The sequence below is a fragment of the Olea europaea genome, unplaced genomic scaffold, assembly GCF_002742605.1.
Source record: "Olea europaea var. sylvestris unplaced genomic scaffold, O_europaea_v1 scaffold793, whole genome shotgun sequence".
NCBI classification, from domain to species: domain Eukaryota; kingdom Viridiplantae; phylum Streptophyta; class Magnoliopsida; order Lamiales; family Oleaceae; genus Olea; species Olea europaea.
The window spans coordinates 1-11,770 of NW_019266359.1; the positions used below are offsets into that span (position 1 = coordinate 1).

The 11,770-nt window shown below is 35.7% G+C and overlaps 3 protein-coding genes across 3 annotated transcripts; 2 read left to right on the forward strand and 1 right to left on the reverse strand.

Annotated features, from left to right (window-relative positions):
* Window positions 1-4: 4 nt before the first annotated feature.
* On the forward strand, window positions 5-2,546 carry LOC111391455 (cytochrome c oxidase subunit 6b-2; the record flags this gene model as incomplete). Its single annotated transcript, XM_023016680.1, has 3 exons — window positions 5-33; window positions 1,119-1,200; window positions 2,237-2,546. Coding segments are annotated over 3 exons (165 nt in total), but the record flags the coding sequence as incomplete, so codon positions are not given.
* Window positions 2,547-4,762: 2,216 nt separating this feature from the next.
* Window positions 4,763-7,258, forward strand: LOC111391454 (tetraspanin-8-like). Its single transcript, XM_023016679.1, has 2 exons — window positions 4,763-5,471; window positions 6,757-7,258. The coding sequence occupies exons 1-2, from the start codon at window positions 4,965-4,967 to the stop codon at window positions 7,057-7,059; spliced, it is 810 nt and encodes a 269-aa protein (XP_022872447.1). The 5' UTR covers window positions 4,763-4,964; the 3' UTR covers window positions 7,060-7,258.
* Window positions 7,259-7,583: 325 nt separating this feature from the next.
* LOC111391443 lies at window positions 7,584-11,483 on the reverse strand. The gene is made up of 5 exons (XM_023016669.1): window positions 11,164-11,483; window positions 10,403-10,558; window positions 8,751-8,846; window positions 8,074-8,194; window positions 7,584-7,925 (listed from the first exon to the last, which is right to left on the reverse strand). The coding sequence occupies exons 1-5, from the start codon at window positions 11,458-11,460 to the stop codon at window positions 7,753-7,755; spliced, it is 843 nt and encodes a 280-aa protein (XP_022872437.1). The 5' UTR covers window positions 11,461-11,483; the 3' UTR covers window positions 7,584-7,752.
* Between the last annotated feature and the right edge of the window lie 287 nt (window positions 11,484-11,770).

Consider the following 11,770-nt stretch of genomic DNA (forward strand, 5'->3'; position numbering starts at 1 on the left):
ACACTGTTTCACCCGATACATTGAGTTTCACAGGTAACATGTAGTACTTTTTATTGCAGTTTGATATTCATTTCTGGTTGGGTTGATCATTTTAAAATCTGACATAAGTGATTAATTTGTTAATTTCTTATGCAATATAACATGATGCAGAATGGGCAAAAGCTAACATTTGTTGAAATACTACTGGAGCACAATATATTTGTTCATCATTGTTTGTATTTCTTGGCTTACCGGAGTTGAGATTGCATATCTGCGTTTGATAGAGTGTGACATGGCGTTTTACCTAGATTGGTTTAGTTGGATCATGATCTACTTTGGCAACATCGTTTAACAAAATACCAAGCTGGAGTACAGTAGGGGCAGAGAGAATTTCCGTTGGAGTGGTGAAATGCTATATATATATATATTTGCCCAAGTTTTGCCTGCTCATGAATTAGAGATATAAAGATATGAAAGTATCTTGTATTGTTTCCTGAGAGTCTTTTAGAGCCATCTACCACGTTTATAAAAGAGATTATCTTATATCATTAGGACCTCTAGCTACATAGATCACTTTTTATTTTTATGACGGAGGAACCTGCAGCCATTACCCTTCGAGTGCGTAATGGGTAAACCCTCGAACTGACGCAATAGCTTATAAACTATGCCAACCAGGTAAATCACACTAGGCAAGCCCTGTGCGACAAGATCGATCGAGAAAGTGTTTGGTAGGGGGAATCGAACTCGTGACTAAAGGCTTTCGGGTTCAGTTACTCTACCAACTCGGCCATCTCATGAGGGACTACATAGATCACTTTGTTAGGTCAAGAGAGGACAAAGAAGGCGGTTGGTAGAGTGGAATCCGATCATTGTGTTATTTGACCCCTGCTTATGTGAGTTTGGAGCTATATGGTGGCTCCTCTTTACATTGGTTCTCAGGACTTGATTGGAAATCCTATAGGCTATAACTTGACTTTTGGCATAGTTTTAATGAAGGAATGGACTTGCTAATAGTTACAGGATTCTGACTCTGAACTATTTTATAACTTGGTGTGTGTGTGTATCTCTGTTGCACTAGGCAATTGTGATTCTTAAAGAATTATACCTTGAACACATTAACTAGTTTAATTTATTGTCAGATGCGTAGCTGCTAAGGGTGAAGAATCTGGCGATTGTGGAAAATTTGCCAAGTACTATCGTTCCCTTTGCCCAGGTGAATGGGTAAGTTGATATTCTCATAGGTCCACTTCAAACATTGACTTCATGGTTGTTTCTCATGTAAAGGTTCTTGTCACCGTTCTTAGTGGTTTCTGTTTTTTTGGATGTGGGTGGTGGGGAAGAATTGTCCTGGAATGAGACTGTGTGCTTTTGTTTTCATGTGAGATTTCTGCATAAAGTGGTCTGATATCAGTTCTTGAGGGTTAATATATTTGATGGCATTAGGTATGTCTGTAGTTTAATAAAATTATTGTCCAAGAGAAGATGTATATGGATTGTCAAAACTGTGCTTGTGATTATATTGACTGATCCAAAATTTGAATGAGTAAATATGAATAAAAAGTGGAAGATGGGGGTGGATGTCTATGCTCTCCAACACCTATTGTTTGGTGGTGAAATGAGAAACTACTAATGAGATGTAACATTTATTTACAGCAATCAAAATTATAGAAATGTTTAATTTGGGAAAGTGGATTCAAACAACTCTAATTATACAGGAATATAGTCAATTTGAAATAGAAGAAAGATGTTTCAAATAACATATGTATCAGGATTATGTTAGTAGCAAGGGCTACGTTATGTTATTGCTTTTTACCTGTTATCCTCGGCCCAGTTCTGAATTGGTGGTGATTTTTTAACTTCTTATGTGTGTGTGTGTGTGTGTGTATATATAGATATAGATATAGATAGTAGTCTCGAGGCTAAATGCCTTTGTGGTATGCCATTTTCCTAAATTTAGAAGCTCCAAGCCTGCAAGAGTTCTGTTGACTTGTTGACTATGTCACCTTAAAGTGGAATAAATATGCTGTCAAAACCATAAAAATGATTCTAACCGGTGTCCAAATGGTTGATAGGTGGACCTCGACCTTTACACCAGCAGTAATGACTTCCCCTATTGTTTTCCTCACGATCTTCTGATCTTTTGTTGCCAAAATTTCTTACTGTTTTGCAGTTATGTGTCGTAATCTTCTAAACGTTTTATGTGTAGTTTCTCTACGTCTTGACAGTTTCTTTTTCTTGAACCTCGCTGGTTTTGCAGGTTGAGAAATGGAATGAGCAGAGGGAAAGTGGAACATTCCCCGGGCCTCTCTAATCTAACACGGTGTTAGGAATTAAGGCCTCGGGTTCCTGGGTTTGCAGTTACCTTTGTTATGATGCTAGTCATCTGGTTTTTCCTTTGAAGATTAATAAGGCTTTTTAGCAAATATCTTATTGTTAATTCTAATGTTTCATCATTGCATGTAAATAAGGTGCAAAAGAAAAGCTTTGAAGGAGTCTGTCGTTTTTGAAATGTCTTTTCAGTTCTCTCTTCTTTTTTTCCCCATTAATCTACATTTCTCAACTTAGAACTGTCTCTTTTGGCTTAAAAGCTGAAAATTCTCGAGTTTGTGTATAAACGAAGACGTATAGGAAGAATATGATGCATACTCTCATTGTTCGTTACAAACTTAGATCGAGTAGTCCTTTTTAATGAAGATATGTTAAGATCCTTTATGATTTGCCAAGAAATTTAAACTAAAATTATACAAAAATGTCCCTTTCTCCATTGATGTCGAGAACAGAGTAATAAATTGTGGGGGGGGGGGGGCGCCCGGGGGGGGGGGGGGGAAGAGAAGAATTTAATGGAGAAAATGGCATGTTGACTTTCATTTAGTTGACGGGTAAGTCATGTTTGGCAAATTATATTGAACAAAATTGTATGAGCAGCAAATAAAACAAAATCACTTACATAATTATTATTAAAATTAAGAAAACGTTCATACTTCATACGTAAGCTCCTCCTCGCTCGCAAACTTAGGTACTTTAATTATTAAATTAATAATATTTTTTCCCCTAAAAACACGTGCAATTTAATCAATGATAAGAAAAGAAAACACAAGTGAGAATCGTTATTTAAATCTAGGAAGTTTCATTCTCGTAATAAATTTCAGACAAGTAATCCCATGTGCGAAACAGAACATATGTTCTCCCCAAATGACCAGGATGTCCCAGTACCAGTCCTAGGACCAAAAAAATTGTCACATGCTACAAATTTATAGGTCGATCTAAAATATGCATTTATTTCATTTATTTAGGGCTACAAAAGATCATTATTTTTGAATTCCATATCTTTATTAGGGCTGGGCAAATCTCCCGAACCGAACCGAACCGAACCGACCGAACCGAACCGAACCGATCCGAACCCGACGGTTCTTGTCAAATTAAATACCCGAACGGGTATCTGAATTGAGAACCGACGGGTACGGTTCGGTTCTCGGTTCTAGACCAAGAACCGAATAAGAACCAAAATTAAAAAAAAAAATCATTTTTTTTGTTTTGAGAAACTAAAAAAAAGAACGCATTTTCAATAATTTCAAAACAAACACTCAAAACACAAAACTCAAAATGAATTCAAAACTCAAAACACAAAACTGAAACACAAAGAGAACACCCCCTAAATTACTAATATTTTTACCCCTAAAAACATGTGCAATTTAATCAATGATAAGAAAAGAAAACACAAGTGAGAATCGTTATTTAAATCTAGGAAGTTTCATTCTCGTAATAAATTTCAGACAAGTAATCCCATGTGCGAAACAGAACATATGTTCCCCCCAAATGACCAGGATGTCCCAGTACCAGTCCTAGGACCAAAAAAATGTCACATGCAACAAATTTATAGGTCGATCTAAAATATGCATTTATTTTATTTATTTAAGGCTACAAAAGATCGTCCCGCGCCCACCCCTAATCATTATTAACAAAATGTGATACCTAATAGTATTAAAGAAGAGCAGCCATTAAATTAAATTACGATCAAATTGAATGTGTTAAATATATTACCGAATAATCTTACAAGCAACAACAAGCGCAATGCAATCATAAAAAAATAAAATAAGAAAAAGAGTTAATAAAAAATGTAATCTACATATTCGTACATTATTATTAAAGTCGTCGTACATCATGAATGACATCATGCATCAAGAAGTGTAAAAATTGAGATCATTGATTATTTTAAGTGTTGTTAAAATTAATGACACAATTTTGTGTCACATTATGTAATGTAAACAAAATTATCAATCATGATGTAAGTGTAGCAAAACTGATTAAAGATAATCAGGCCCCCGTTTGATAGCAAGTTTTCACCTGCAAAAATTAATTTTTTGATTGTTATTTCATTAATCCAATAATTATTTTTTTATTTTTCCACTCACAGGTAGGACCTATTTTTCTCTCTAACGATCTAAAAATCAATTCTCATAATTATTACCGCACAAACCGATCAAAACTGGTAGAAAAATCAGTAAACGATACTTTTACAATATATTCATTTGTCAAACAAAAGCTTACCACCTTTTAATTAGTTAAGAACAAGCAAATTATAATAAGTATGTATAAGTAAGAGAAAAAGAAAGAAAATAAGCAGCTGACACCGCCGTGGGAGCTGGGCCTGCGAGGGATAGATTCCATTTTCACACACGCATGTTGGGGGCATTGAGAGTAGAAATAATTTTTTATAATAGAGAAAAATAATAAATTCATGTCTGTTACGTAAATTCATGTTCATTTTCTCTTTAGGTTTTTTTTACACCGTTGCATTTGCTTACGCGTTCCAAGATATCGAATCACACTGCTCCCAACGTGTATAAAGTATAAACATCCAAAACCCACTCTCATCCTAACATCGAAATCGACGTCTACTTTCTTGAATTTCTTCCATAAATTCTTGATATTTTAGCTTTGCTATTAGGAAAATTTTTCATTCTTGAATCAAGAATCCACTAATAATGGTCCGAGTGAGTAACAATTTGGTTGGCATTCTCAATCTAGTCACACTTTTGCTGTCAATTCCTATCATAGGAGGGGGCATATGGCTCTCAAAACATGCCAACACAGAGTGCGAGAGATTCTTAGACAAGCCAGTAATAGCCTTAGGAGTCTTTATTCTGCTCGTTTCAATTGCTGGTTCAGTGGGCTCTTTCTGTAGGGTTTCATGCCTATTATGGGTATATTTAGTGGTAATGTTCTTGCTGATTCTTCTATTGTTTTGCTTCACAATCTTCGCATTTGTGGTGACAAATAAGGGGGCTGGTGAGGCCCTTTCTGGTAGAGGGTATAAAGAGTACAGATTGGGGGATTATTCAGATTGGCTGCAGAAAAGGGTTAATAATGACAAGAATTGGAATAAGATTAGGAGTTGTTTGCAGGATAGTAAGATTTGCCAGAGGCTTCTTGATGATGGTTCATCCACCAGAGTTGAAGATTTTTACAAACAACACCTCTCTTCCCTTCAGGTATATTTTCGTTGAATGATGGAACAGAACTGCTTTAGATCTGGATGGGTCAGATTTGTCCATGTTTACATTTTCATGTCTGAAATTTCTTGAATTTGTTCTCTCTTGACTTAATGTGATATAATGGTGGCTATGATCTGATTTTTAGTTGTTTCGAAAAACAACTGGAAAATTGTTAGTTGGGTCCATGAAATTTAGAAAAGTGCAAAAGTTAACTTTTTGTAATGGAAAATTTTCTTTCGCCCGTTTGGCCCTATTCTCTTTCTCATCCTTTTTCTCATTCTTGTTTTTTACCATACAATTTTGTATAAAATAATATTATATGCAAATAAAAATTATTCATTTTTTTTCAACAACGCATTTTTTAAAAAAGCAATATTCCAACCATTAAAATTTGCAAAGGGGCCAAATGGCATAGTTTGTTCCCACTTCCCAGTGCTCTTACTCTTACAAAGTTGAGGGACTTTGACCTAGTTTAACTATTGATTTTGTCTGGAAAAAGGTGCTTTTTTTATAAAAGTGCAGTATATTGTCTCTCTTATATTCACTTGAACTAGAAGGTTTTGAGTTTTTGGACAAATATATGTATTTCTTGACATGGGGACGCAAAAAGGGGGATCCTATCAAATTGTTCCGACCTAGGATACTCTGCCCGCCCGCGTGGCGGCGCGTCTTTGTTCTAATTTAATCCATAACAATTTTCGCATTGAACCCACAAATGCGCTTTTTCGTATAGTATTTTGAGAACACTTACAATCTTTGTCGATTTCCAAGGTATAGAGTCTATATACATGCTTTTCTTCATCTGTTGTAGTGTTGAGCGTTTAGGGCTGTGTGAAATGAACTCTTTAGAAGCTCGAAACCATTTTTCACAGCAGAGATTTTATGTTACAAGCGCTGAAAAAATATTTATTTGCTTCGCGTACTATAAGCATTTTCTTGATTGGCATGCTGTCGACTAGTTGACTCCAAATTTCAAATTATAGACCAATTTTCATATCATTTTGATCTAAATTTACCTATAGTTTCGTATCTCATTCTTGAATATGTTAGCCTATTACCAAATACTCTGAAGAAAGGGCATATTTCACGGTGGCCTTCAAAGGCAAAATGGAATTGTCGGGAATGCATTTCTAATGTTATCGTCATGAAGTCTTTGATCTTGCTAGAAATTTGTTCTTGGAACAATTGGAGCTTTGCTACATCATTCATCTTCTTAGTATAGATTCTTCTCTTATTCTAAGGCGGACGTGATATGGACTTAATTCGTGTACTGTTTTTTCAGTCTGGTTGCTGTAAGCCATCGAATGACTGCAATTTCCAGTACATTAGCCCAACCAACTGGACTCGGACACCAACCTCATCCTTGACTAATCCCGACTGCACTGCCTGGAGCAATGATCCGAACATCTTGTGCTATCACTGCCAGTCGTGCAAGGCTGGGCTGCTGGACAACATTAAGAGGGACTGGAAGAGGGTGGCTGTTATCAACATCATTTTCCTCGTCTTCCTCATTATCGTTTACTCTGTTGGATGCTGTGCATTCAGAAACAACCGGGAAGATAACTCGTGGAAACGGTTCCCTTAATGTCTATCGACTCTAATTTTTAGTAGATACACGTCAGTATAGCCTGCCTTCTACTGTTTTTATTGCATTCTGGATGTTACGTTGCCAGTTACTATTGTTTTTGGTGCACGGTTTATTGCTTTTGCTTTGCACAAACAGGTTCATATTTATATATTTGGGATCTGTTGTTATAAATTGGCTCATTGTTCATTTCAATTTATCTGTCTTCTTGTTCGGGCATCTTTACACTCTTGTTTTAATGCATATGCATTTTCATAGTGCTGATAGATGTCTTAATAGTTTGTTTGCTTGATAGAGTGAATTGGATTGGCCGGTTACAGGACGATCTTAAAAAAGAAAACGAAAAAACTAAAATTTTGTCCTTGATATTGTTAAATAGTATTCAGTTCTGTGCACCAAAAATTTTCTATCCACCAGTAATTTCACCGGGGATTTATCGGAAATAATTTCGGGAAACCAAAATAAAAGGGCAATGCTCAATTTTTTCTTATGGCAAAAGAGAGTGGCCATTCATTCCTTGGAGCTTATCGTTGAACATCTGATCTCTCATTGCTCAATTTTCAATGAAGATGTTAAACACGACTGTGAGGATTTACTGGTTAATCATTACAGTTAAGTACACGAATTTAATGCAAACGTACGGTAGAAGAAAAAAAAACAAGAAATTAAGCTTTGTTTCCGAGGGTTGTAGCATTACAGTTCATAGGTAATAGGAAGACCTGTCCATAAAAGAAGCCTTCGTGGGCGGTCCAAGAACCGGGCTTGCCACGCAGGTTCATCACTCTCGAAAGTGAAACCACTTTTCATGTACAAATTCTTCGCTGGCTCATTATCCACAGCCACATGAACATATAAATCACTAATTCCTGATGAATTATGGAAATTCAGTCATGGGAGTTGCTCAAAAGGAAACGTGAGAAAATAATCAAAGAGAAGAAGAAAATTGTATAAATGTTAAGCATTAATCCCTAGCAATCAAAATTTCAGTGTATCTCAAGCAACTGTGATTTTTACCCCAATCTTCAGCCACCATTTTTGACTTTGCAATGAGCTCATAGCCTAAACCATTTCTCTGCAATTCCTTGGCCACACATACATTGCTAATGTATGCCCGTGCAAAATCAGCCCCAATTCCCTGTCAAAGTGGAATTATAGAAGTCGTTAGGAGCATGTTGAGGATTTTTATGTATCACATGAAACTTTAGGACCATATGGAGCAGGATATTACTCGATAATCTTAAAGAAACCAATAAAGTTAAAATCTTGTACACATATTGTCTAGTCCTGCCAGTACTGCGTAGAAGACATGAAGTTTTAAAACATGACTTGTCAGCATAAGCAAGAACTTCGATGTAGCACTTGGAGAGAGTGGATGATTTGAAGGTAGAGAAAAAGAAATTGCAATATAATGTTTTTGAAAATTGACTTCCCATCTTTTAATCTTGGTTCTTGAAAACAAACTAGTCCTTCCGTTACCTCTGAACAACAATTAACCAGGAACCAGAAAAATTCATAAATAGTCAAACAAAATAATAGTCTGAGACATAAATAAGTTCCTGCAGTAAGTCCTTGTTCCTCAATGGTACCACGATATTCTGAGATCACTATCCTGCATTTGGTGAACCACTGTACGAGGAAAAAGGCTTTGTCTATTTTTTTTTTTTTTTTAATGTATGGGCACTAATAAATACCTTTGGTTTCATTCCTGCTATTTCATCTGGAAGGCTGATGCATTGATTCAGATCTAATGTCCCTACAACAACTCGATCTTCTCCTTTATGTGAAAACTGCAAAGGAAAAAGTAAAGTAAGTTAATTTGGTCACCATTTAATAAATTAACCATACCTAGTCATATAGGTGTAATTTTGTTTGTGTGTATTCCCGTGTTAGAAAGACGTATAGTTAATGACGTTTGTGCCTATGCACTCACCCCACATTCTAACGTTCAACCTTATAGTCTTATCGACCATTAAAACAAAGAGATATTAGATTGGACAAAAAGGCAGTGGTCTACACAACAGTCTATATATATTTAAACATTGTGTTAAGTAATTTTATTTTCAATGGAATGGGGCAACTGGACCTGCAAAAAGGTGACCATTACGGCAGAAAATTAGAATCTATAAATTATACTTGCTAACTTCAGTTTTCTCGTCGTAATTATGATATGCTACATTCTATGAAAGACATGAGATGTTCCTATCCAGATCAGGATTAAACCACATACAATATGTTACCATTATAAATGCTATTTCCTACAGGTTCACATCAATGACGATAAACTGACAGAAGTAGACCACAGTAAGTACAAGGTAATATCAACCAAAATTCATGTCGAAAAACAAAATACATAAAAACACGTATTAGATTATCCTTTAGGAGAATCAAGAAAAGCCTATTCGCTCATGTTTTTAAACTGTTCATAATACTTATGCCACTTTTTATCCACACATTTCAAGGGACACGCAAGTAATACACACTTATGTACCATTCATTTCTAGCTGTTTGTAATTTAAACTGTTTATAACACTTCCCAAACATGCTCTTATATACAGACATGGATTCTTATAATCTTCAAACAAAGACCACAAGAAAGCACTATCAATATTTTCTTTATTTTTATGCAAAATATATAAAGAAATGGAAGTTTGACAAAATATTGCGGCATGCTGATACTAATTTTTTATGAATGTATGTAAAACAGAAAGTACATCTTGCTGGACCTAGTGATGCACAAATCTATATCAGATATGCTTCCATTCATATACAATTCACAAAATTTCAAACATTTGGTAGTTGTTTTGCTAATTGTATGGATCAAAATTACACATGTTTATGTGGTGAAATTTCCTATTACTTAGAAACTACTTCTCTGCTTGCAGTCTACATATTCCAAATGAGGGGGGAAGAAAGATAAATCTGAAATTACAACGTAGAAGCAAAGAAAGATTTTCAAAGCTAACATGAGAGCGCATTCATGACTTTTTTGCCCACTGACATTTACATCCAATTCCAGTTCATTGTTCTGTCATGAACAGCTGTGCATTATCAAAGTATAGATGAATCTACGAGAACAAAGCTTAAGCTAAAAGTCTGAGAAGTAACAAAGAAATTCACTCATATAAGTTTAGCTCACGTGTTACAGTTGACAAACACATTCTCCCGGCTGAAATCACCATAATTTATTTTAATCTGGTAACAATTTGGTTCAGCAGAACTGAAAGCTAAATCAGTCTCAGTAACACCAAATACCATCTATTTGACAGCTAAATAAAGAACACACAAAGTCCATTTACAGATTAACGGTTCTGAGGTTACAATCGAACAAATCAAAGATGCTCACTTTACAAGAAGTGCACAGGTCATGTGAGACGCTTGATACTGTTGACAATGGTAGTGTAGCATTGATGCAGGAAACTCTTCTAAAGCCCTTCCTTAGTCCGGCAACACGTTCTTTGAGTGCTTCAAACTCATGCTCAGTCAAGTACCTTTTATGATCCTAATAGAACTTGACAAGTAAATAATAATATCAGCATTATATTACAGTTTCACTGACCTGATTTAATCGTATGATCAAGAAAATCTAATTCAGAATTTTCAAAATTGACAATGCATCTCATAAAAGCAGATTCACAAAAACTCAATCTAACACTCTGTGTATTAATCCATATATCACATTTGCGATAGGAAAATATTCAACCATTACTGAACTACCATAAATCAAAATAACTACTAATACACGAGAAACACCTATTAATTTTATCTAACTAAATCAATTCTGTATCAACTTCACCAAAATCATATATCACTTATTACCAAATAAATGAACTGAATTCGCTTTATGAGAAATTTAAGGACAAGATATTCAGTAAAGTATAGAAATTTCAAATAAATCCCACTTCCCAAATATCTTGACAAGAATAATTCTCAAACTTCGAGCTAAGAAGGGAATCTAATCAAAACCCAACTTCTCCAACAGCTTAACTAGCATAATTGGACGAATCTTATATTTATTGTAACAAAAGAGCAGTAATTCATTAAAATTGTCCCTGTTGACTTACTAGAAGAAGCATGAACGAGAAGAGAATTGTGGAGAAAACTCACTTCGATGCCAAAAGTCTGTTGATTGAAATCGTAGAAAGTGCGAACGCGGAGGCAAGCTGCGGCCCATAGCTCAGCCTCGTATCTACCTTCCGCTACACTCAAAGACGACTTATCAACTCTTGTTATGGGTATTGCTTCGATTTGGTGGTTGGAGAGTTGCGAACAACGAGACAGTGAACGAAGAGGAGGATGGCGGGCGATAGAGATAGGGAAGTTCGCGGCGGCGGGATGGTGGTGTTCGAAGATTTTAAGGCAAGCTTGTAGTGGCGGAGAAGGAGATGATGTGAGGACGGACATCTCTCTCTCCTCAATTGCGTGGTCTTGCGCGTTTGGCTAAGCTTAAAATGAGCTGTGAATTTACATTTGAAGGGTCCAAACTTGGCATAATATAACGTTTAGGTTCCTGTTCTTATTTTCTTCGCAAACGCATCCTTGAACTTTAAAAAGCACATACGAGTTTGATTAAATCTTTCCATTTTGCCGTTATATCCTTGCATTTCTCGCACATCAGTACCACACTGAGGGGTATTTTTGGTTGCAGCCGTGAGGAGATTTACCATTTCTTTTAAGAATAGCAAAAAAACTCGTCAAACGGAACGAGAATTAC

What these genes read in the sequence shown, in the direction of transcription:
- LOC111391454 (XM_023016679.1), top strand. Translation starts at nt 4,965, where the DNA reads ATGGTCCGAGTGAGTAACAATTTGGTTGGCATTCTCAATCTAGTCACA. An exon ending in AACACCTCTCTTCCCTTCAG is followed by an intron (nt 5,472 to 6,756) that starts GTATATTTTCGT and finishes CTGTTTTTTCAG; the next exon opens with TCTGGTTGCTGTAAGCCATC.
- LOC111391443 (XM_023016669.1), bottom strand. Translation starts at nt 11,460, where the DNA reads ATGTCCGTCCTCACATCATCTCCTTCTCCGCCACTACAAGCTTGCCTT. An exon ending in AACAGACTTTTGGCATCGAA is followed by an intron (nt 10,559 to 11,163) that starts GTGAGTTTTCTC and finishes AAGTTCTATTAG; the next exon opens with GATCATAAAAGGTACTTGAC. An exon ending in AATGGTGGCTGAAGATTGGG is followed by an intron (nt 7,926 to 8,073) that starts GTAAAAATCACA and finishes ATAATTCATCAG; the next exon opens with GAATTAGTGATTTATATGTT.